At 37.5% G+C, this 27,051-nt stretch overlaps 1 protein-coding gene across 2 annotated transcripts in view; it reads right to left on the bottom strand.

Annotated features, from left to right (window-relative positions):
- Positions 1 to 26,414, bottom strand: part of ctif (CBP80/20-dependent translation initiation factor) — a 90,307-nt gene extending 63,893 nt beyond the window's left edge. The window contains exons 1-4 of one of the 2 annotated variants that reach the window (XM_048165284.1): positions 26,219 to 26,414; positions 5,232 to 5,445; positions 2,125 to 2,196; positions 77 to 199 (exon numbers count right to left, since the gene is read on the bottom strand). In XM_048165284.1, coding sequence (XP_048021241.1) covers positions 77 to 199; positions 2,125 to 2,196; positions 5,232 to 5,411 — 375 coding nt within the window. In that variant the 5' untranslated portion in view covers positions 5,412 to 5,445; positions 26,219 to 26,414. The remainder of the gene's footprint in view (positions 1 to 76; positions 200 to 2,124; positions 2,197 to 5,231; positions 5,446 to 26,218) is intronic. The other variant, XM_048165285.1, reaches the window with a different exon arrangement.
- Between the last annotated feature and the right edge of the window lie 637 nt (positions 26,415 to 27,051).

The raw sequence follows: 27,051 nt of genomic DNA, 5'->3' as shown, positions 1-27,051 counted from the left end.
TCCATTGTGAAAATTTAAAAAGGTTGAAATTTTTTTTTCCTGATGGCATCAATGTGTATATATTATTTAATCTCACCTTTGCTGGAGCTCTGAACTGGTTGTTTCGTCCTCTGCTGCCTGATCTAGAACCAGAACCGGGTCGAGAACCTGAACTGGGTCTAGAGCCGGTGCTGCCATTACTGCTGTGCTCCCAATCATCCTGAGAGAGAAGATTCATTCAGATATATCTGTTAACTGGGATAAATTTACTACATCATCCAACATCTACAGGATACATGTAACTCTTTCCCCACCATTGACAGACTTTTCCATGATTTATGATGCAAAAAAATCCATGTTTTCACTGTTATAAGGTAGGGGGTGCTATTACACATCTTCTGAAAGAGTACAGAATCTGTGATTTTCTCAGCTTTTTGTTTATAATATTCATACAACAATGAATATTGTTCTACGGAAGAGGATTAGGGCCAAGCAATAATAAAAAAATAAAACCATCTCGAGATTAAAGTTGTTAAATTTCGAGAAAAAAGTCGAGATAAAATGTTGAGAATAAACTCATTAAATTATGAGAAAAAAGTTGTTAAATTACGAGAACAAATTAGTTAAATTACGAATTTGTTCTCATAATTTAACGACTTTATTCTCATAATTTAATGAGTTTATTCTCAACATTTTATCTCGATTTTTTTTTTTCTTGAAATTTAACAATTTTTTTCTCGTGATTTAAAGAGTTTATTCTCAACATTTTATTTCGACTTTTTTCTCGAAATTTAACAACTTTAATCTCGAGATGGTTTTATTTTTTTATTATTGCTTGGCCCTAATCCTCTTCCGTATTTTTCAGATATTACATAGAACAAAATATTCTGGGGGCCATAAAAGTTTTGTGAAAATGATCAAAAATGCCGGTGGTGGCTGGCAACTTTATAATAAAAAATGATAATTAAAAAAAAAAAGGTTGTTGGGGAAAGAGTTAAAAAGCATTTTAGCCAAAATGTTGTGATTATATATCAGTATTGCTATAATAATAATAATAATAATTATTATTATTATTATTATTATTATTATTAAATAAAAATATAAATTACTAAAAAACAAAATAAGAAATATTACTTTTACAGTCTATCAGTGTTAACAAAAATAAAACATTTTGGCACATTGGCTGAAAAAAAACTAACATTAGAAAAAAAATGAACTAAAATACATATTTAATGACTGCAAAATTAAATAAAATAACAAAAATAAGCACAAAGTAGCAGCTTGAGCAACATGTTCCCACACTGAGTTTCTCACATTTTACAGTAACTTTAGAAACTCAAAAATGCTGAAAGTACAATTAAAAATTAAACAGAAAAAATAAAACTAAACTGAATTGGATTAAAAAAAAAATCAGATTAAATGAAATGAAAACTACACAGAAAAGGACAACTCTGCAATTTGGGAAAACAACTATTTAGGAAATATCAAAAGAAATCAGGCCGCTGATCAAACATACCACAAACACACAAATGCTGACAGCGAGTCAAATGAGATTTCAGTTCAATCAAAACATGCAACGTTCATCAGACGCTACTGAGCATGTGCAGAACACTTGAAAGCAGCACTGAAGAACGTGACATCACCACAGTGAACGTTCAGAGGAGGGACTGAGGGCTTTCACACACAGGTTCAGTGACCTCATCGGAGTGACCTCAGAGCACAATACTGGCACTGTGTCATTCACAATGCTCTCTCTCACACGCACAGATCACTGTAAAAGAACACATACAGTACACACAACACACATGCAGCACACAGCAGTGCATCTAACCTTCTCACGTGTGTCGTGTAGCGTCTTAAATATTTAATATACACACAAATTAACCATATGGCTGACAGCTTTAGTCTGCTCCAGTGTCACTAATGACAGGGCTATAGTAATCGTTCTTGGTGTGAACGGGCCTTTCCTCAACAAAATTCTCAAACTAATCAACAGTACTTGGGATGAAAGAGAAAACTGACTAGAAACTGACTCACATGCACATACTGAACAGAGACCATAAAATTGGGAGTAAAAATTACATTATACATTTGCTATTGCATTGTTATGGATCAGATGCACATACACACACATGCAAAACTCACTGGTTTGGACGAGCCCCTGCCCCGTGAGGACGACCAGCTCCCATCAATCTTATCACTGCAGTCTTCTGTCCACTGAGAAAGAGAGAGAGAGACATATATAGAGAAAGACAGACAGACAGACAGAGAGAGAGAGAGAGAGAGAGAGAGAGAGAGAGAGAGAGAGAGAGAGAGAGAATTGTTTCTATTGCCACAATGTAAACTATATTATCACACAGCTCTATACATAAAGTTAGATATACATTATATTCATATAGTCAATTATATTTTATTAGCATACTCATGTAAAACGATATATACTATATATCAAATCTCAACTTTTTGATTCTTTACATTGTTGCAAAATGACAAACTATATTGTAAACTATATTGTCAAAAAATTAAACTATATAGTATACTATATAACTAAACTGTTTACCCGTGAGGCGCGGGACGGGGTCTGTTTTACTTGTGAGGTGCGGGGCGGGGTCTGTTTACCCGTGAGGTGCGGGACGGGGTCTGTTTTACTTGTGAGGTGCGGGACGGGGTCTGTTTTACCCGTGAGGTGCGGGACGGGGTCTGTTTTACCCGTGAGGTGCGGGACAGGGTCTGTTTTACCCGTGAGGTGCGGGGTCTGTTTTACCCGTGAGGTGCGGGACGGGGTCTGTTTACCCGTGAGGTGCAGGACGGGGTCTGTTTTACTTGTGAGTGCGGGACGGGGTCTGTTTACCCGTGAGGTGCGGGACGGGGTCTGTTTTACCCGTGAGGTGCGGGCGGGGTCTGTTTACGTGAGGTGGGGTCTGTTTACCCGTGAGGTGCGGGACGGGGTCTGTTTACCCGTGAGGTGCGGGACGGGGTCTGTTTTACTTGTGAGGTGCGGGACGGGGTCTGTTTTACCCGTGAGGTGCGGGACGGGGTCTGTTTACCCGTGAGGTGCGGGACGGGGTCTGTTTACCCGTGAGGTGCGGGACGGGGTCTGTTTTACTTGTGAGTGCGGGACGGGGTCTGTTTACCCGTGAGGTGCGGGACGGGGTCTGTTTTACCCGTGAGGTGCGGGACGGGGTCTGTTTACCCGTGAGGTGCGGGACGGGGTCTGTTTACCCGTGAGGTGCGGGACGGGGTCTGTTTTACTTGTGAGGTGCGGGACGGGGTCTGTTTTACCCGTGAGGTGCGGGACAGGGTCTGTTTTACCCATGAGGTGCGGGGTCTGTTTTACCCGTGAGGTGCGGGACGGGGTCTGTTTACGTGAGGTGCGGGACGGGGTGTTTTAGTGAGTGCGGGACGGGGTCTGTTTACCCGTGAGGTGCGGGACGGGGTCTGTTTTACCCGTGAGGTGCGGGGCGGGGTCTGTTTTACTTGTCAGGTGCGGGACGGGGTCTGTTTTACTTGTGAGGTGCGGGACGGGGTCTGTTTACCCGTGAGGTGCGGGACGGGGTCTGTTTTACTTGTGAGGTGCGGGGCGGGGTCTGTTTATTCGAGAGGTGCGGGACGGGGTCTGTTTACCCGTGAGGTGCGGGACGGGGTCTGTTTTACTTGTGAGTGCGGGACGGGGTCTGTTTACCCGTGAGGTGCGGGACGGGGTCTGTTTTACCCGTGAGGTGCGGGACGGGGTCTGTTTTACCCGTGAGGTGCGGGGCGGGGTCTGTTTTACTTGTCAGGTGCGGGACGGGGTCTGTTTTACTTGTGAGGTGCGGGACGGGGTCTGTTTTACTCGTGAGGTGCGGGACGGGGTCTGTTTTACTTGTGAGGTGCGGGACGGGGTCTGTTTTACTTGTGAGGTGCGGGGCGGGGTCTGTTTACCCGTGAGGTGCGGGACGGGGTCTGTTTTACTTGTGAGGTGCGGGACGGGGTCTGTTTACCCGTGAGGCGCGGGACGGGGTCTGTTTTACTTGTGAGGTGCGGGACGGGGTCTGTTTACCCGTGAGGTGCGGGACGGGGTCTGTTTTACTTGTGAGGTGCGGGGCGGGGTCTGTTTACCCGTGAGGTGTGGGACGGGGTCTGTTTTACTTGTCTTGTGAGGTGCGGGACGGGGTCTGTTTACCCGTGAGGCGCGGGACGGGGTCTGTTTTACTTGTGAGGTGCGGGGCGGGGTCTGTTTACCCGTGAGGTGCGGGACGGGGTCTGTTTTACTTGTCAGGTGCGGGACGGGGTCTGTTTTACTTTCAGGTGCGGGACGGGGTCTGTCGTGAGGTGCGGGACGGGGTCTGTTTACCGTGAGGTGCGGGACGGGGTGTTTTACTTGTGAGGTGCGGGCGGGGTCTGTTTACCCGTGAGGCGCGGGACGGGGTCTGTTTTACTTGTGAGGTGCGGGACGGGGTCTGTTTACCCGTGAGGTGCGGGACGGGGTCTGTTTTACTTGTGAGGTGCGGGGCGGGGTCTGTTTACCCGTGAGGTGTGGGACGGGGTCTGTTTTACTTGTCAGGTGCGGGACGGGGTCTGTTTACCCGTGAGGCGCGGGACGGGGTCTGTTTTACTTGTGAGGTGCGGGGCGGGGTCTGTTTACCCGTGAGGTGCGGGATGGGGTCTGTTTTACTTGTCAGGTGCGGGACGGGGTCTGTTTTACTTGTCAGGTGCGGGACGGGGTCTGTTTACCCGTGAGGTGCGGGGCGGGGTCTGTTTACCCGTGAGGTGCGGGACGGGGTCTGTTTTACTTGTGAGGTGCGGGACGGGGTCTTTTTTACTTGTGAGGTGCGGGACGGGGTCTGTTTTACTTGTGAGGTGCGGGACGGGGTCTGTTTTACTTATGAGATGCGGGGCGGGGTCTGTTTACCTGTGAGGTGCGGGACGGGGTCTGTTTTACTTGTGAGGTGCGGGACGGGGTCTGTTTTACTTGTGAGGTGCGGGGCGGGGTCTGTTTACCTGTGAGGTGCGGGACGGGGTCGGGGTCTGTTTACTTGTGAGGTGCGGGGCGGGGTCTGTTTACCCGTGAGGTGCGGGATGGGGTCTGTTTTACTTGTGAGGTGCGGGACGGGGTCTGTTTTACTTATGAGATGCGGGGCGGGGTCTGTTTACCTGTGAGGTGCGGGACGGGGTCTGTTTTACTTGTGAGGTGCGGGGCGGGGTCTGTTTACCCGTGAGGTGCGGGATGGGGTCTGTTTTACTTGTGAGGTGCGGGACGGGGTCTGTTTTACCTGTGAGGTGTGGGACGGATTCTTGTCCACATCCTGTTCTGTTTCATTTTTGTCACTCAGGAGTCCCTGGACCTGGTACTCGAGCACATAGCTGTCAATGAACCGCTCCAGCTCCTCGATCTCCTGCGAGCGTGTGCTTCCTGCCTCTGACGACGCTGATGCTACCGATGAGCTCTCCATGGCAACCAGCCCACAGCAGGGGGAGGGAGGGGAGCTGTGCACGGGACAAAGAGAAAAAGGAAACTGTTAGTAATCTGAAAAATAATATGAATTGACATTTTAAATGGACAATATATAATTTTTATAATACACTTATGATTATTCGCAATTACTTTTATTATATAATATTAAGTTACATTAAGCAAAACACTGACATTATATTTTTATGACATTAAAATATTTGAATTAAATGTATGACAGCTGAATGCATGATAATGTAATTTTAAGCATTTTAAAATGTCATTTTTTATAAATATAAACCATTCTGAAGTGATCAAAACTTTTAAACACAAGATAATCACAACTTCACAACATGTTTAGCATCAGCAGATAAACATATTGCTTGATGACAGGCAGGACGGTGAGATCTCATTGGCTGCGGAGCCGTGATCTAGTGCTCATGCTGCAGTCAGTGCAGATCAGTGACATCGACCCCCGACTGAGACTCACCCTGACTGTGACGCCGCAGTTTATCTGCATCACCAGTGGTGGCAGCAGAGACACAGAGGCCCACAAACACAATCTAATTCATAAGGTCTTGTCTGCTTCTGCTTTACCAGTCCATCTGTCTCTCCTCTCATCTTTCACCCTCAATCTGTTTCTTTTCTCTCTTTCTTTATTAGTGTGCTATAATAGTATTATAGTATTACATGCCTTTCAAAAGTTTGGGGTCAGGTTTTTTTAAAGAAATTAATAGTTTCAATGGTTAAATCACAAATTCCTTAAAATAAAGCTCAATTACAGTACCAAGCAACAAAAGTAACAAGTACAATTACTGAATGCTCCACACTTCCTGCTTTTATATTTATGCCTAACCATCGCTCTGGGACGGTGGGACGACGGCCAGGTAACACAGAGAGAGAGAAAGGGAGAGTTTAATCTGGTGTTAAGTCACTACTTGAATCTTGGCCAAGCAAAGAGGATTTACAACTGGAGCAGCACCATCTTACCAGCACACATCCAGAACACCACATGCTCAAGATCTGCTCATATTTAAGATCATTTTCTCGGTTTAAGCAACTGTTCTTTGTACCACATGTGATCTATGAATTGTTCCTTTGTATGCAAATTTATCATGATCCAAAAAATAAAGCACTAAAGCAACCAGAGGTCTGACAGATCAAATACATCTTGATATTTATCAGCCTTATGACAATATTCAATCTATATTTAAATCAGAATATCCTATTACCACCAAACAGTAGCAAGCCAGATTTTTTTGTGTGTGTCCCTTTAAATGCAAATTGAGCTGCTGCTCCCGGCCCCCTTTCCAGAAGAGGGCGGAGCTTTAACAGCTCAACAACAACAAAGCTGGAGAATCTCACGCAGCCAAAATGAGGATTCAGCCTTACATTGTTCAAACCGGAGTCAACACTGATGGAGAGACTCAGGAAGAAGTTACAACTTTTATGTTTCTGAATGGTTAGTGGATAAATGTATGTAGTTGCTGTGGAGTTGATTCAACTCATCCACTAGCATGTGTCGTCATGTTAATCTTTTGTGTTGAATTAATCCTCGTTTGTGAAGCAGTCCGGCGTAAAATGACGGCATGACAACAACACTCTACTACAACAACTCTTCCTCTTCTCTAAAGCAGCCCAACATGGCCCCGCCCCCTTTGTTGTGTGTTCTCAGGGGCGGGTTTATGTAAATTTTAGGGTTAGTGATGTCACTAACCTGGTAAGAAGGTCATTGTAGTCCTTACCAGCTTTGTTTTTTGTTTGTTGTAGTCCTTAAAAAGTGATTTCTAAAAAGCGATTTTTAAATTTTCTAGTCATCAAAGAATCCTAGAAAGAATACATCACGGTTTCCACAAAAATATGAAGCAGCACAACTGTTTTCAACATTGATAATAATCAGAAATGTTTCTTGAGCAGCAAATCAACATATTAGAATGATTTCTGAAGGATCATGTGACACTGACACTGAGTAATGATGCTGAAAATTCAGCTTTGATCACAGGAATAAATTACATTTTATAATATATTCAAACAGAAAACCGGTATTTAAAATTGTAATAATATTTCACAATATTACGATATATTTTTATCGTCTTTTTGAATTAATAAATGCAGCCTTGATTAGCAGAAGAGACTTCTTTCAAAAGTAAAATACTTCGTTGTATTGATACAATCCACATCAGCCACTTCTGAGAATGTAAACAAAAGGTGTGTAGGTGTGTGTGTGTGTGTGTGTGTGTGTGTGTGTGTGTGTGTGTGTGTGTGTGTGTGTGTGTGTGTGTGTGTGTGTGTGAGAGATACCAGCTGTTCAGTCTAATGACAGTAAGACTCAATACACACACTTGAGCTGAAGGAGGACAGACAGATGAGGAGAAACACAGAAAGAAGGAGAGATCATCAGGATTAGAAGCGTGAGAACTTTCATTGTCAGTAGATTCAGATGGACAGCTTTAATGAGGCGAGTCAGGATTTGAGATCTCTGACCTCTACTGACTCCACCATGATCGTCTGTCAATGTCCTTCTTGAGCGTTTCAGCTCTATCAGTTTACATACACAACTGTTTCCATGTTTATGGGGACATTTCATACATAATGATTTTTATATTGTTCAAACTGTATATTCTCTCCCCTAACCTAAACCTTCCCATCACAGAGAGAGAGAGAGTTTATGGATAAGACTTTAATGAGCTCTTCTTGTACTTAAGCTCATACAGTGATTTTCTGAAGTGAAAATGGACGCTTCATCTTTTGTGTGATATAATAAAACTCAGCGGAGTCTGCTACAACAGGCTTGTACTAAAAGGGGATAAAAGAAAGATGACATGATAATTTATAACCATAAATAAACTAAACTATATCTATCTCCATGCAGCATATATTCTCTGGCTCTGTAGGCATCATTGTCTAACTCCGGTTCGAACTGAGCACCATTACTGGCAGTTTCTGACATTTTAAGTGCGTGAGATTGTCCTGTTTTGTTTCCGCCTTATCGGTATGAGCTCTTGAAGCCCCGCCCTCTTCTTGAGAGGGGGCCAGGATCAGTTTGCAATTAAAGGGTCACATGCAAAAACAGCTAGCAATTTTAACATGCTTTAAACAATGATCTGTGGGGTATTTTGAGCTTAAACTTCACAGACACACTCTGGAGACAGAGACTTATATTACATCTTGTGAAAAGGGACATAATAGGTGCCCTTTAAATTTTTGAGTTTAAATAACATTGCACATGTTTTTAACTTAATGTTACATGTGTTATGCAGATCTCATGGATTCACTTTATTCCTGTGTTGACATATTTCCTATTGAAACAGGAAGTTTCTCATCGCCCTCTTTATAAATAGCCAACAGTTTGTATTTACATTACAGCCGTGAAACATGATTTGCTACTTGCTCCTTCTCATTCTAGAGAGCATTTGATTGGATTCAAATCTGTATAGTGCAGAGTGAGTCATCAATATTTTTGCTCCATTTTCCTAAAATAAAAAGACTGTAAATCTGCATAAAGCATCTCTTCTCTTTTCTGATGACGTTTACTGGCGAGAGGGCGGGGCAACCTGTCAATCACATGAGATCCACCAATAGCAAACCACAAACATCCAATCAATTCCCCATGGACAAAAATCAAGCCCCGCCCTATATTTGTTCTTGTTTGAGAAGCAATTTCACTGTGATGAATGACTCAATATGGAAGAAAAGACTATCACAACCTCCGACTTTAAACCCTAGAGAGCTTTTATACTCTTTACAAGAGTATTAGTATAAATGTCTCTTTTTTTTGGCTCATTTATACAAGTGCACAACTGGATGAGATGAAAATATCAATATCGCTAGGCTGGAAATAAGTGAATATTTTAGATATTATTTTGGAAATAACACAAAATAATCTTTAAATAGGTGTTTAATCTAATGAGCAGTCTTGAATATACTGGCAGAAAAATTCTAAAAAAAAAAGAAAAAAATGTTTAGCTAGAAATAAGATTAATTCTGCTCTCATTAGGGCTTTTCCATTAGCCGGTCACATAATGGTGCTCGTCACAATGACTGTGTCTCATTTCACGCAGAATTTCATCCCTCTGGATATCATCACGTCAAGTATAAATGAGCAAACGTCTCTGACAGGACAGTCACAGCCTCGGGCGCTCTGACACTAATGGACAGCAGAAATCTGAGCGCCACTGCAACCATTAAACCTGCCGCTTCACTTCAGCTGGAATTGCTGTTTACTGATGAAGATTCTATAGAGGAATAATAGAGGAGAATTCTGGAACACACTCCAAAAGGAACCTAAAGAAACCATCGAATAGAATCTGCAACATGTGATGCATTTCTAAATTAAACAGAATATTTTGAGAGACATACTGTATAGGACGGGACTTGACTTGATTGTGGATCCCACATATTATTAGTTTTCCTGCTAATTACATCATCAGAAAGAGTTATTACAAATATATATTTTTTTTCTCTTTAAAATAACTTAGGGTGCACATTTTAAAGGTTTTTGTGTTATTTACTGACATTCTTAACTACTACACTGCATAAAAAATGATTTTTTCAGTACATTTTACAAGAACATAAAGTAACACTAGTTAATGTTAGTTAACATTTATTTTAATGTGTTACTTATAACAAAAAGAACTCTGAATGTTTAAATACAATAACGCAATAAACAAAAAAAAATATATAAAGTAAAATTTTTCAAACAGATTAAAGTGCAAAAGTATTATAAAGAACAACAGGTAACACTTTACAATAAGGTCTCATTATTTAATGTTAGTTAATGCATTAAGATGTATGTATTATTAATGTATTATTTTTTGTTAATGTTAGTTAAATACAACTGATCATTGTTTGTTTTAGCTCAGGTCCATTAAATAATAGTTACAACTTTTGATTTTAGTAATGTTATTAAATATTAACTAAAAAATTAACATAAACTAAGATTAATAAATGCTTTGGTAATAATGAATTAACATGTTAACTAATGAAGCCTTATGTCACTGAACAAATAACGTTAATCAGAACATTTTCAATCATTAGGGCATGTTGTTGTCCAGATTAAAATTTTGAAAATAAATAGCCTATTAAGTCTTTAAGTATTAAGTATCTGGTGCTGTGATGAACAACATTGCGAGTACAAAAAAATTGAATGGCTGTTTGAAGCATTTTAAATACTGTTCAGTAGTGCAGCCGCTTCGTTTACAGGGTTTCCGGGGTAACCGCTGCATTTCTGCTGTTCCATCAGCGCCCTCTGCTGTCAGAGAGTGAACGTGCACTTTCATTCAGCGCATCTTCACTCGTTCTGCCATGATGGGACAAGTTTAGTCAACTAAAATATCCAAGTTGTCACTTAGACAACTTAACATTCAAGTTAACTAAACTTAAAGTTTTAAGGCAGCAAGAACACTTACTTTAAGTAGAAACAACTTTTCTTTTTTTTTTCCCAATATACAGCATTGAAGTTGCTGGTGGTGTGAACAGGGCTTAAAAATTACTTACATAAATTATTGTACTAACTAAATGTCATGTTGTTTCATAACAACTTCCATCCACATAACACGTGAACCACCAATGACAACAGCACAGCTACACTAACAGAAACAGGAACAGAAAGAAACACAACAGTGTAATGCGTGTGTGTGGGTGTGTGTGTGTGTTTCAGCTGTTCTTTGGGTGTTTAATTCCCCACTAAAGTAGTTCCTTCTTCCAGCACTGCAGTAAAATCTGTCTGTCTGACTGATGGGGTCTGTCTCCCAGCAGTACGACAGCACTGTCTCACAAAGACCACCGGAAGAAAGAGAGACATGAATGTGACAGAGAGAGGCTGATAACAAATGATCAAGAGGATAAGGAGAAGAAGTCAAAGAGAAACCTGAGAAAGAGACTTCACAAATTACTACTCAATTTGAATATTATGTATTTATTTCATCAATCAAATAAAACAGTAAAAGTCTGAAATATTATTGCAATTTAAATAACTGTTTTCAATGTGAATATATGGTAAAAATGTAATTTATTCCTGTGATCAAAGCTGAATTCTCAGCATCATTACTCCAGTCTTCAGTGTCACATGATCCTTCAGAAATCATTCTGATATGATGATTTGTTGTTTAAGAAACATTTCATACTATTATCAATGTTAAAACAGTTGTGCTGCTTCATATTTTTGTGGAAACCGTGATAGATTTTTAAGGGTTAATTCGTGATAAGTTCAAAAGAACAGCATTATTTGAAATAGATATCTTTTGTAAAATTAGAAATGTCTTTACTGTCACTTTTTATATATTTTATCGATCCTTGTGGAATAAAAGTATTAAATAAAAAGAGTATCACTGACCCCAAATGGTAGGGTGCATGTATGCATTTAAATATATATATATTTTTAGAACCACTACACTATTTTTTCCAGAACTTCTGAAGTACAAATGTACAGTTTCTATCAGTGAAGCACATTAAATTGACCAAAACACTGAAACTGAATGGAGCAAGTGGGTGGACGGAGCGATAATAGAAGCATACGTTGAACCTGGAACAAACGTGTAATAAAAGACTAAGAGAAGAGTGACAGGAAAGCAGAGAGAGAGCGAGAGAGAGCGAGAGAGAGCGCAGTGATAGTGATGGTGTAGCGGGTGTGTGTCTGCTCTTTGTTGTCTGGTGCAGTAGAGTGTGTAAAATCGTCCACGTGTGTTACACTCGCTCAGAACAGCTGTTTGAACAAAGAGCACACACACACACACACACACACACACACGGCCATCATCATCACAGCGGTGACATCAGCATGATGGATGACTGGTTATTTACATTCCTAACATGTTCCATCAGTGCATTTTTTCCAGAGAAAAATCATGTTTGATTTCATGATCATTCATCGAAATCTCTCTTTTCTGATGCGTCAGAGAAAAAAATAATAATAATATTTTTAATTTTTTAATTATATTATAGCCCAATTAATTAGTATATTGAGATACTATTATATTTTTATTAATATTTTGAATTTTTTGTTTTAATCATTTTGTGTGTTTTTGTAATTTTAGTCTATATTGTTTTTTATCAATTCTAGATATTTTAGTACATCAATTTGAAATGAGAAATAAACTAGTCAAAATAAAATAAGCTCAAGGGTTTTTTTAAATTCAGGTTAAAATGTATTTTATTTCAAGAGACAATTTCTTTTAAATAATTTTAGTTAAATATAATAACCTTGCCTTAAATGTGTTGCATTACGGTTGCGTTATGCTGTTTCATATTGTCTGTAATGTGTGAGAATAATGCACACATTTAGGGCTTCTTCAATTATACCTGTGGTTTATGATTAAAAGGTTGTAGACACACACACACACACACACACACACACACACACACACACACACACACACACACACACAGACACACAGTCACGTGAGCAAACGTGTGGACGTGTCCTCACACACAAACACACATTGATGGGAAGTTCAAAGTCTCCAGTACTCTCTGCCCTGCTGCAATATAAAGAAATATTCAGCATTTACTATCAGACTGTAATAACTGAGCGGACACTTTCAAACACCATCATAGTCCCTGATAGACACAGACATGCAAATGCGCTCATAAAGAGTTTCACTTTAAACACACTCACTACACATACCAGGGGCGTAAATTCCATCTGACAGTAGGGGGGGACAATAAACATAAAATTTCTTAAGAGCAATTTTTGAAGGGGACACAAATAACATTTTACTTATAAAGAATATATGTAATGTTACACAGAAGAAAACCTACTATTATTAGTGTAGCATGGAGACTGCCATTATGCTCATTGTTTCTCTTTGGTTCAATGAAAAAACTGACTAAATTGGCCAAAATATTCTTCAAAATCTTTATATATATATATATATATATATATATATATATATATATATTTATTTATTTTTTTTTTTGAAGTTGTTTACAACCAAGTCACCAAAATACGATGAATACCAAAGTCCCTTTTAGTCTTTGTGAATACACACTGAGCATAACCGAACACACAACAGTAAATCTATTAGCCTTATTACAGTTCACATATTCTTATCACAATGTTAATTGTTGTTGGTGGGGGTGACTTATCTTATAATATCCAACAAGCTATGGTAAACAAGCTAGGTAACATTATAATCGCTAAAATAGCGGACTCACGGGAAAATAAAATAATCAGTTATCATCTTTTTTGTTGTTGTTATGACTAATTACTCAGCACCGTCAGCATTAAAAAGAAAATAATCACTTCATCCGATGTTTTTGAATAAAATAGCCTTGAGAGCCGACTTACTGGAACTCGTCTGTCTGTAGAACTGTTCTCTCCCGCCGGCGCCGCCGGACTTCTACAGAATCTCCACACACGCGAGTGTGACGTGCGCCGTGGACCAAACCACTGTGAGGCAAGGGAGGGGTGACTCAAAATGTTTCTAAACTTAAAACGCCCGTTTGCGTTTGTATTGCTTCACTACTTACATAATTATTTTAAGTTTATATAATTTATTTACAATACTTAGCGTGGTTATTAATTATATATTTTTGTGGGGGGACAGCACTCAGATAGGGGGGGTCCTGACCCCCCTGTCCCCCCCGCGATTTACGCCCCTGACACATACAGATAGAGGCCTAACATCAAACTGAAGGCACCGCATTTCACCTGCCCGTCCGTCTGCGATACGATTCAGCCAAAATTAAAGCACCAAGAGACTGGAGTACTGATGCTGAAAATTCAGCTTTGATTAAAGGGAATAAATTACATTTTAAAATATAACAGTTATTTCATGCTGCAATAACATTTCACAATATTACTGTTTTACTGTATTTTTAATCAAATAAATGCAGCCTTGGTGAGCAGAAGAGACTTCTTTGAAAAACGATGAAAAATCTTACCGCCCCAAAGTGCTAAAAGTAATCGGATTACAAAATGCCATATTTCACAAAATGTTGATTGTCTATAACTTTGTATTAGTTAGTATGCTACCTTAGAAGGCAGTCTTGTAGGTTTTGAAACAGAGCTCAATAGTCACACTGAACATTGTTCTCTTTGACTTCAATGTCAATCTGACACTGACAATCTCCTCCTCCTCCTCTGGTCATCTGGTGTGTAAGACAGCGGTTCTGACACCGAGGTGCTGCTATTTGTTAAATAGCATCACATTCCTTCACTGTGGATGTCAGGATCTACTGCAGACAAACAATGATGAAACTTGGAGCGTTTAAACTGAAACAATCAATCCCATCAGCAAAGTCAATACAATCTTCTTCTGTTTGCAAACCAAATTAACTCTCACTAACACAAACACTTGAGGAGTGTGTGAGTTTCTCTAGACCTGAGTTGACAATATTTAACAGAAAGACAAAGACATTCAGTTTTCACAGTCTAAGTGTTTTGTAACCGAGATATTAGCAGTTATTCTGAACAAGTAAATATGATTATCACAATAAACTCATAGACAATATTTAAAACTTTCGTAGTCTTCATCAGTTTTTAGTGAAGGTGAGACTACTGTACACTATTGTTCAAAAGTTCTTCAGCAAGGATGCATTAAATGGATCAAAAGTGACAGTAAAGACATTTATAATGTTACAAATGATTTCCATTTCAAATAAATGTTATTAATTTATATTCATAAAAAAAATCTGAAATAAAATGAATTGAGGTGTCCACAAAAATATTAAGCAGTGCAAATTACATTTTAAAATATATCCAAATATAAACTTAATTTAAATGATATAATTATAGTTTACAATATAATTTTTTTTACTGTATTTTTGATCAAATAAATGCAGCCTTGTTGAGCAGAAGATACTTCTTTCAAAAACATTAATAAACCTTAACATCCCTAAACTGTTAAACAAATCAGGTCACCACTTATAGTAATAAACCAACTAATCACTCGAACTCATAAATATCTTCCTCCAACTCATATTCAAATGGGAAACCGAGCTGAATGTGAGTATTACATAAATTCTGAAATATGAAAGTGTCCCAAGCTGTTTTCTCATCCTCATTCTCATTTGGTGACTGTCAAGATTAATCTAGGGATGCACGATATATCGGCTACCGTATCGGAATTGGCCGATATATGTTCATTTTTAATGTTATCGTTATCGGCCTGATAAGAAAATTTGGCCGATATATTAAAGCTGATGAATAATGGATTATTTCCTTCAGCTGAGACACTTCAGATGTGCACTGTCCACCGTGATGGTTTTGAATTGCTTGAAATATGACTGAAATCACTTCAAAAAGGAAAATACAGTTAAATGCAACATGTGCAGCGCAAGTCTGTCATATAAACTACATAATATTAAAATGAGAACATCATAATTGTGTATTTGGGACATGACTTTTAATGGTGAGACTTGTTTTTGTAATCAGGCTCTCAAAAATTATATTTAAAAAAATGTTAGTTTAGATTTATCGGCCAATATATCAGTTATCTGCTTTCAATTATAAAGAATTATCAGTTATCGGTATCGTCCAAAATTTTCTTATTAACTCCCTGAGGTCTGAAAACACGCCGGCACGTTTTGCATTTTTTTTTCACATTGCAGCAAAACAGACTTAAAATACTCCGTCATTTTTTGTCATAGAGACATAAGTAATATATCAATTGAAACTATAGAATATCTCCTTTTATTTGTATACACCCAGAGTAAAAACAAAATGTTGTGCTTTTTGTAAAATAAAGAAAACTAAAATGATGCATGATCTGTCCTCTCCCTCTGAACAAAGTCTAATCTGATAGTTCTCAGAAAATAAACTATAACTTAGTGAATACTAATGACAAAAAAAATGACACTTACGTCTAAAGAAACGTTGAAATGTCAGGTTTTAAATTGTGTAAGTCATATCGAAAAAAAAATTCTGTGTTTATGTAATCTGTATGAAAAGAGACATGTCAGACATGTCCGTGATTCAGCTCATTATCTGCTAATGCGGCCACGCCCACGGAGGGAGCGCTATTCAGACGCAAATTATGAGTCAATACAGGCATTCATCGTCTCAATCATGCATTTATTGTCTTGAAAAGTGTTTATCTGTATGTAAAAGCCATGGTTAACGACCTTTGGAAGACATGCCGTTAGTTCCTGATATGTCCTCTTCTTCTTTAGAATAATTTGTGGACTAAAGGTGTACAGAGAGCGCCCTCCGGCTGCAAGTATCACCTGAAAACACCAGCGCTCATAGTTATGACAATGAATATAGAATAAATATAACTCCTCTGTATAGAAAATTGACATAAACATATGAGAATCCATCCATATTTCTCCAAATGTGCATGCTTTTAAACTAAAAGCCTATATTCAGACTCTTTGAATCACAGAAATACATTATATTTTAAAGAATATAATAGAATACCATTATTTTAAATTGAGCTGAGACATGATTACAGAGGTTTTTTTCACAGCCTACCTGACTGAAAGGCCTCATTAATATGCAAGTCATTTCAGGTCATTATTATGCAATTCTTTTGTCTTCTCAGGTGTAAATGAGCCATTATTCATGATGATTCACGCCTCCACGCATACTGTGTTTCTTGACAAAAAGTTTCTTGCAAAAACTAAATCAATATATTGTTTTATATGAACAAGTAGGCATTATAATTTTTACATAATTTTGAAGCAAAAACTCTAGCCTACAACCTCCAATACCCAGAAGTCTTGTAAACACAGATTTAATATATATTTTTGGCCTTATTTCAGTGACTTAATTTTTTTGTTTTTTCAATAACCACGCATAAACGTTATTCCTTCAAAAACACAAACATGTGCATACATGTTCCTCACATATTATGGTAGCCTAGTTTGTGCTGAATACAGTGTAATGACACTTTTGTCATTAATATGTTTATGAACAACTGAAAAAAGCACAAATGTCAGGGCATGTCAAAACTTCTCCAGGCCCCAAATCAGCCTCAGACTCCAGAGGGTTAATGCATCCCTAAATTAATCAATTAAGCCAAGATCTGAAGTGAAGCATTTCATTTCTGCACCACTGGTAGCTCTAAACAAGACAGCAAAAATAATGATTGTTTTCAGACATAAAGTTGTCTCTGCACATTAAGATTGGATTTAAGGAAGTATTTTAACATCACAAATTTCAGCTAGTCAAATTTTATCTAAAACAAGATTTAACCCTAAACTCATCAGCATTTTCACAACAGATGTTTTAAACTGCTTGTCTTGCACTTTTGGGGTCATTCTGAGTACAAGCGTGTGTTCTAGATCTCCTGACATCACAAAGGCTAGATGTGTGATTGACAGCCGTGATGATGTCAGCTGGTTGTCAAGACGACACCTTTCAGTCACATCAGCACCAGTGCAACGCTGACAACAGGATGTCAGTCAGCAGGCCCTCTGTGTGTGTGTGTGTTTGTGTGTGTGTGTGTTTGTGTGTCTGCTACTGTTCTTATCCAAAATTAACCACAAAACCCATATGGATCAATTTTGTCTGATCAATGGCCTGATATACTGTTCCAAAATCTGATGGATAACACACAGACATGCTGTTTAAAGTCTGCCCGTCTGGCCTACACAACCAACCACATGAGCTGTTACTCAGTGCAGTGGGTTTTTGGTGGTGGGTAAGGATGCACAATTAATCAGCATAAAACCGAAATCGCTTAGTGAGATTAGTGTTGTCAAAAGTACCGACTTCAGTAGCAAGTCAGTACTGAAATTTAAAAAAATGTGACAATACCAGCATTTTCCCCTAGCATTTTGGTCTTAAAGGTGCCCTTGATTCAAAAATTGAATTTACCTTGGCATAGTTAAATAACAAGAGTTCAGTACATGGAAAAGACATACAGTGAGTCTCAAACCCCATCGTTTCCTCCTTCTTATATAAATGTCATTTGTTTAAACGACCTCCGAAGAACAGGCGAATCTCAACATAACACCGACTGTTACGTAACAGTCGGGGTGTACGCCCCAATATTTGCATAATGCCAGCCCATGATGTTCCCAACATTATAAAAGGCATTAGACAAGGGCAGCCAGTATTAACGTCTGGAGCTGCACAGGTGAATCATCAGACTAGGTAAGCAAGAACAACAGCGAAAAATGGCAGATGGAGCAATAATAACTGACATAATCCATGATAGCATGATATTTTTACTGATATTTGTAAATTGTCTTTCTAAAAGTTTCGTTAGCATGTTGCTAATGTACTGTTAAATGTGGTTAAAGTTACCATCGTTTCTCACTGTATTCATGGAGACAAGAGCCGTCGCTATTTTCATTTTTAAACACTTGCAGTCTGTATAATTCATAAACACAACTTCATTCTTTATAAATCTCTCCAACAGTGTAGTATTAGCCGTTAGCCACAGAGCATATAGCCTCAAACTCATACAGAATCAAACGTAAACATCAAAATAAATACTTTACTCACATAATTCTAAGCATGCATACAGCATGCATGACGAACATCTTGTAAAGATCCATTTGAGGGTTATATTAGCTGTGTGAACTTTGTAAATGCGCTGTAATATAGTCGACAGCTCGTGTGGCAGGGAGCACGCGATTTAAGGGGGCGGCACCGAGTGTAAATCAGTGTATTGTTAATGATGCCCCAAAATAGGCAGTTAAAAAAATTTATTTAAAAAAAATCTATGGGGTATTTTGAGCTGAAACTTCACAGACACATTCAGGAGACACCTTAGACTTATATTACATCTTGTGAAAAAGCATTCTTGGGCACCTTTAAGAATAATACAAATGTATAGTGATCTATAAAGTAACCGATAATTTGTGCGTTTATGTGCCCGATAACCGATATGCAGAACCGATATTTATTTACTGTTATACTTCTGTTTTTGACACGATTACTACACCACTGATCTGAACAAACCATTTTATTTATAACAATCACTCCCTCTTTGCATAGAAAACAAGACAAATCTTATTTAAACACTAATAAATGAAAGTGCAAATAATAAAAAGTGCATTGTTACTAAACTGTTTTTGTTGAAAATTAGTACTCTTTCATGTTAATTTTAATCTTCATATTACAAAAATTGTAAAATTGTATTTATAAAAAGCATCAACAGCAACACTAATGTGAACAATAAGCAAAATAAATGTAGAATGTCTGATGTTTTCAAATGGAGAAAATAAATTAAAGACAGGAATATAATACTTAATTTTAAACTACAGTTTTAGTAGATTTATAAGCTGTTTAATAGGCTAAAGAGTGAAGAATAATTCACTGGATAATGTTAAATAACTGAATAATATTCTCTGGAATATTGGAATATAACAAACAAAACATTGTATTTTATTGCATTTCTCAACTGGTATGTTATATCAGAATTATTAATAATGCTTTTGTAGTTCTAGGTTATGAAATATCTGCTGACAAAGCGCTGTTTATCTATGCATTTACACAGAACTATACTCAAACTGCGATCGGTCGTGGAGATAATAAATAATTTCCGTAGAGTCGCGTTTACTTGGATGTTTATTAGCGAATTAATGGTTACATAGTAAATGTTTACATAATTACTATTTCTTAGAGACAAGCTGCATAAACTAGCTACATTTCAGGGATTTATGTAACACATCTAATTTGTGCATTAATGGCTGTTATGTTAAATAAAGTTTACTAAAGCGAAGCAGGTAAGGTATACTTTACATGTGCACACCGTTGCCTCGTCTCCCCTCAGATGCGCTGTAATGGCGATCATGCGCGCAATTCTCAAAACACCCACAAGATGACGGCTTTATCGGTAAATCCGATATTACAAAACCGATATCCGTTTATGGTAAAATGCTTAAATATCGGGGAAAATATCGGTAAATTGATATAATGGTCGATCTCTAGAAATATATGAGCACAAAATAAAAATCTTACTTAAACTTTGAGTTTATTAACTTAAAAAATTCTCAATCAACTTTGAGTTCTGACAACATAGGCTTTATAATATAGTAAATAACTCATTTAATTTGTAAGAACTCTAAATAAATATTTTATGTTAATTGCCATCAACATGTATGAGTTAGCAAACTCAGCACTTCAAGTTAGGAGCAATTAACATGCATAAGTACTACAAACTCAAAACTTGATAGTTCTACTTACTTAAAATTAGGAACATCATAACTCAAAAAATTTTAGGTTTAGGAAAGCTAGGAAGCCACAGGAAAAGGATTTATTGGTGGAAATAACAGTGGTGTAAAACTGAAGCTCACCAGAGAAACAATAGATCCATTGTTCTGTTCTCGAGCAGAACCTCAGCTAGAACAATACCAAACTACAACATCTAATCACTGTACATTATTATTCTACAACACGTGATCATTTTTAACTCAAAACAACCCAAGAGGAAATCAATACACCAACTTAATGTTTTACACCCACAACCAATTATGATTTATTCACAGATCAGATCTTGTTGAACGTCTATGCTCATATCTCGTGATCAGGGTTTCTGAGGCCTTACTGAAAGAAACTGTATCTCACATCTTGATGCAATCTTCTTTAATATGGCCAAATACTAGCTGATTAATTGGCCTAGCTGATATAATCAGTCTATCATAGTACAACAATAACTGTTAAACTCATCTCATCATTTTCTAAAGATGTTAAAACAACCAAACAGATAAAACACACCCAACAGAACTCGCCTTGAGTCTTCAAACATCGGTTAAACTAATCTAGGCTCTAAACATTTAAAGTACAACCAAACAATACTCAACAAACAACAACATCTACAACCAATCAACAGCTAACCGCCAATGAAGCTCCAAACAAAAGCTTTTTAAAACAGATAATGCAAAGCTCTCCAACCTACAATGAACAACGTCATCCACAACAATGAAACGTCAAATGCATTCATTTCTACTCTCAAGGTTACAGCGGTCAGCGGCACAAAACATGCACAGGATTGTGTTACATGTTTCCAGGACGCAAAAGCATTAAAGGGATTGTTCACCCAGAAATGAAAATTATCCCATGATTTACTCACCCTCAAGCCATTCTAGGTATAAATGACTATCTTTTTTTTTTTTTTTTTTTTTTTTGTCAGACGAACACAATTGGAATTATATAAAAAAAAAACATTCTGGCTCTTCCAGGCTTTATAACGGTAGTGAATGGGGGGGCGAGATTTTGAAGCCCAAATAAGCACATCCATCCATCATAAAAGTAATCCATATGGCTCCAGGGGGTTAAAGGATTAGTCCACTTTCAAATAAAATATAAACTGATGATCGCCTTGCATGTACTTCTGCTTTCCATATTCTTCAAAAAGCTTACGCTGTATGTCTTACGCCTTCCCTATTCTACTTACGGAACGAATGCGGCGCCAGTTTAGTTTTTTTCCACAAGTAGAATAGGGAAGGCGTAAGACATACAGCGTAAGCTTTTTGGAGAATACGGAAAGCAGAAGAACGTGCAAGGCGATCATCTGTTTATATAAAGCATATACAGTTGTATTTTTTTTCGAAAATGTCCGATCGTTTCGCTAAATAAGACCCTTATTCCTCGTCTGGTATCATTTAAAGCTCTTTGAAGCTGCACTGAAACTGACATTTTGACCTTCAACCGTTTGGTGTCCATTGAAGTCCACTATAAGGAGAATAATCCGGGAATGTTTTCATCAAAAACCTTAATTTCTTTTCAACTGACGAAAGAAAGACATGAACATCTTGGATGACATGGAGGTGAGTAAATTATCAGGAAAAGTTTATTTGAAAGTGGACTAATCCTTTAATAAAGGCTTTCTTAAGTGAATGGGTTAAAATAGAAAAATAGCTAGCGCTATTTGTTTGAACCGCGAGAGGCATCTAAGCTTATGCTACACATTGCGTCAGAAGTTACTCTTTTGACGTAAAACAATGCGTACGATCGTCTGCCAGAAGCAAGTTATTATGGTTTGTAAAGTTTTAAATATGGATATTTTTCTTACAAAATCCCAGCACTTCGCTTCAGAAGGCCTTTATTAACACCCTGGAGCCGTATGGATTACTTTTATGATGGATGGATGCGCTTTTTTGGGCTTCAAAACACGGCCCCCCCCATTCACTTCCATTATAAAGAGCCAGAGCCAGAGCCAGAATATTTTTAAATATAACTCTGATTGTGTTCATCTGAAAGAAGATAGTCATATACAGCTAGGATGGCTTGAGGATGAGTAAATCATGGGATAATTTTCATCTTTGGGTGAACTAACCCTTTAACACTACAAATCCATGCAGTACTAGTCATACGGATTTCAAATGAATCATAATAAAACATACAGCAAGATTAATGCACAGCAGTTTAGTTTGTCATTTAGCAATTATCAATCAAGTTAATTAGCAAAATCTTTCCATATAGCAGGATGTACAGCATAACACCCTTCCCATCAATAAAATGGTCTTTCTGTAAAACAAGCACAATAAAATGACCAGTCTTTTAACTACAGGCCCACAAAACTCAATTACAGACAACTCACACAGACACTCACAGCGCTCAAATGAATACTGATCCCACACACACACACCCCAATGTCTCTACCTCTCTCACACACTCATGATGTGATCTGAATCCCAAAGGAATGTGATGAGATCCGGCAGTTCTGATTGGCTGAAGAAGCAGGAAGTGAGCATATTCCACCCACATTTCAACTCACACACCACAAACGACCAATCAAAACAACAGACAGTGTCAGGCTGAACCAATCAGAATCTTAGTTCATGATGAGGGCAGCAGGGATTGGATAATCAATGGGGGGCGGCTGAAAACAGCCCTATCAGCACTGCTCTATGTGACAAACAAAGCCCTTTTTGTCAAGCAACAGATTTGATACAACAAGGTGAAATGTTGTCTATTCTGATATTAGTGTGTAATACACATCACCCCCCCCCCCCCCCCCCATGGCTTATTGTTGTTATCCGAGTCAAACAATAGCAAACCTAAATATCGAAGAACTTAAAATGTCTCTGAATGTCTGAAGATTTTTTAATGTAAATAAAGATTTAGAGACAAAGACTCAGAAAGTATAACAATAACAATCCAGAGAAATTATTGACATTTCAGAGCATGAGGCATGAAACATGAACTACAACATTCAGCAAAAATAACATGCTTCTTCCTGTAAGACAATAAATATACAGCTCACTTTAATTCATCTCTCAGATGTTTTTGTGGATCATTCAAGATCAACATCAGATCTGACAGTCGACTCCAGACATCATGCAGAATATCATCATCTGCAAACACACACATCTCTCATGAAACCTGCCTTACTGCTGCAAACACACACAGGACAGAATGTGATCACACTGAATCCACTGCTCTGAATCAAACTGTAGCTTCTCAGATTCGTTGATACAGTCAAATAGTTTAACTTAAAGGGTTAGTTCACCCAAAAATGAAAATATATCATTTATAACTCACCCTCAAGACCTTCGTTCATCTTCAGAACACAAATTAAGATATTTTTGATGAAATCCGATGGCTCAGTGAGGCCTGCATAGCCAGCAATGATACTTCCTCTCTCAAGATCCATAAAGGTACTAAAAACATATTTAAATCAATTCATGTGAGTACAGTGGTTCTATCTTAATGTTATAAAGTGATGAAAATATTTTTTGTGCACCAAAAAAACCCCTTCGGAGCTTTACGAATCAAATCAGTGGTTCGGAGCGCCAAAGTCACATGATTTCAGCAGTTTGGCGGTTTGATACGCGATCCGAATCACTGATTCGACTCAAAAGATTCATAAAGCTCCGAAGCTTCATGAAGCAGTGTTTTGAAATCGGTCATCACTAAATATTGTTAAAAAGGTGCACAAAAAGTATTCTCGTCGCTTTATAATATTAATATTGAACCACTGTACTCACATGAACTGTTTTATATATGTCTTTAGTAGCTTTATGGATCTTGAGAGAGGAAATGTCATTGCTGTCTATACAGGCCTCACTGAGCCATCGGATTTAATCAAAATATCTTAATTTGTGTTCAGAAGATGAACGAATGTCTTACAGGTGTAGAATGACTTGAGGGTGAGTAATTAATGACATTACTTTCATTTTTTTGGTGAACTAACCCTTTAATTACACGTTTTACAGTTTTAATGAAGGGTAAAACTGCTCTACTACGGTATATGATGCTCTCAGACTGACATGTGCCTGTATAGACATGTCTTTCTCTCTCTCTGTACACACATACCTCCATATACTGAGAAATTCACAGTGATTTGTAAGACAGCACATACCTCTTCCAATGTTTCCCCCTATATATTTAACACTGACTGCATTTACAACACATGCTTAAATCTACGCCTTCATACCTAATTTTTTTATATATATATATATATATATATATATATATATATATATATATATATATATATATATATATATATATATATATATATATATATATATATATATATACACACACCTATATACATAAACAGATTAGTATGTATAAATGTATATATTTGTGTATATAAGTGTGTTTATATACACATGCATACAGTATATACACATACTAATACATTATATATATACACACACACATATATTTATACATATACATTATGTATACATATACATACATATGCACTATGCGTATATATATATATATATATATATATATATATATATATACACACACACACACACACACACACATCTACATTTGTATATATATTTGTTTATATGTATGTATATGTATTGTGTGTATAAGTATATGTATATACTGTATATATATATATATATATATATATATATATATATATATATATATATATATATATAAAAATATATAATAATAATATATATATATATATATATATATATATATATATACATAATACACACATGCACATTGTGTATATACATACATACAAATATAATAATGTATATACATTTATAATATAAATACTATAAATATGAAGTATGTACTTGTAGTTATATTATTTGCACAAAATATTCTAGACATAACAGTAATATTCTCAAGTGAGAAACTCATGATATTATTTTAATAAAGCTTATGTTAGGCAGTCCATAACAAAAATTAAATTAAATCTGCAACTTAGCATACATGCAATGGCAAGTAGTAAGTATAAAATATTTAGAATGCATATTAAGGTTCAATAGTAGCAGTCTGATCACTAATAGCAAATAATCATTGCTCTATCAGACAGGCCTGTATGTCGGTCAATCGCTAGTGTAAATGAAGCCCAGCTGCGTGTCACTGATGATGATGAGGGTGGAAGCAGCAGGAGAAGATCAGGCTTCTTTAACTGCATGCAGGCATATGCGTGTGTTTGTGGCCCTGCCCGCGTCTGACGCAACCACCGGAGATCGATACGATATGAAACCGGTAATACTGTCCAGAACTGGCCAACAGGAATCACATGATCATGCTGATATTTATATAGACCGACCCATAACAGCAGCAGATCAGTTAATCACTTAACACGAACACATCTGACAGGTTATTCTCCAAATAACACAACATTTATGTCTTTATTGCTTTGAATTAGTTCCCTATTATGACTGGAGACTTTTAAAAGAGCCACAATAAAAACAAAAACACACACATTGATCAAAAGAATCTGAGCCGTCATCAGGTTCAATCACACATCTGTCATCTGTCTGTGATCAAAGCACCTCTGCCGCCAGATCAAACCGATACAATGTATCAACAAGAAGATACAAAGTTGCGGATCAGAGCCAGTGTGAAGTGTTACAATGTATCACAGACGTTCCATCCGGCCGCGCGCTGTTACCACAGTCTGCGCTGGATACGCCACAGTAAACACCCCAAACCGGCGAGACCTTCAGATCTGCGCCCAAACACACGCAAATACTCACCAGAGATCTGCGATCGGGCCTGCGGGGATCGCCGGGTGTCCTCCGGGGTTAAATCCTCCCGGTCATGAGTGCTTCCCGTGGACAGAGAGTTGTCCTGGAAGGAGAGATTAGCCTGCGTCCCTCTCTCTCACACACACGCGAACACACGCTCGCGCTCGTAGGGATGAGAATGCAGGAATGTGACGTTTAGTCCGGTTTGCTGACAGGACACGCGCACGTGGCAACCAGGGATTGTGGGAATTTGAGTTCAAAGGGAAGTACAGTTATATCTTGTTGAATGGTCGCGGTATTATATTCTGTTGTATCTCATCTCGTTGTTAAAGTTTTTATTTTATTTTATTTGTATTGAAGCTTTGGAAATAGTGTTTGTAAAAAGGTCGTTCCAGTAAAATACTTAAAATAAAACAAATAAAATGTATTTATCTACACTCTTAAAACAACCCAAGCTGGGTGAAAATGGACAAATGGTAATTTTAACTCTTTAATTAACTTTTTTGTTTCAAAATTACCATATTGCTGGCTTAAAATGGACCCCAAATAGGCTTGGAAATTAAAAATCAGACACATAATTACTAGAGGCAACAATAATAATCAAAAGGTGAACATTTATTAATCAATTTAATAAATGTTTATTGTTGAATTATTATTCATTAAACTTATTAATAAAAGTTAATTTTCAACATACTTTGGGTTCATTCTAAGCAAGCAATAGTCATTTAAGAAAAAAAAAAAAAAAAAAATATATATATATATATATATATATATATATATATATATATATATATATATATATATACACATACAATATTGTATATATATATACAATTTTTTAT

Source organism: Megalobrama amblycephala, linkage group LG18 (genome assembly GCF_018812025.1).
Source record: "Megalobrama amblycephala isolate DHTTF-2021 linkage group LG18, ASM1881202v1, whole genome shotgun sequence".
Classification (NCBI taxonomy): Eukaryota; Metazoa; Chordata; class Actinopteri; order Cypriniformes; family Xenocyprididae; genus Megalobrama; species Megalobrama amblycephala.
This window is presented reverse-complemented; position numbering and strand designations above follow the sequence as displayed.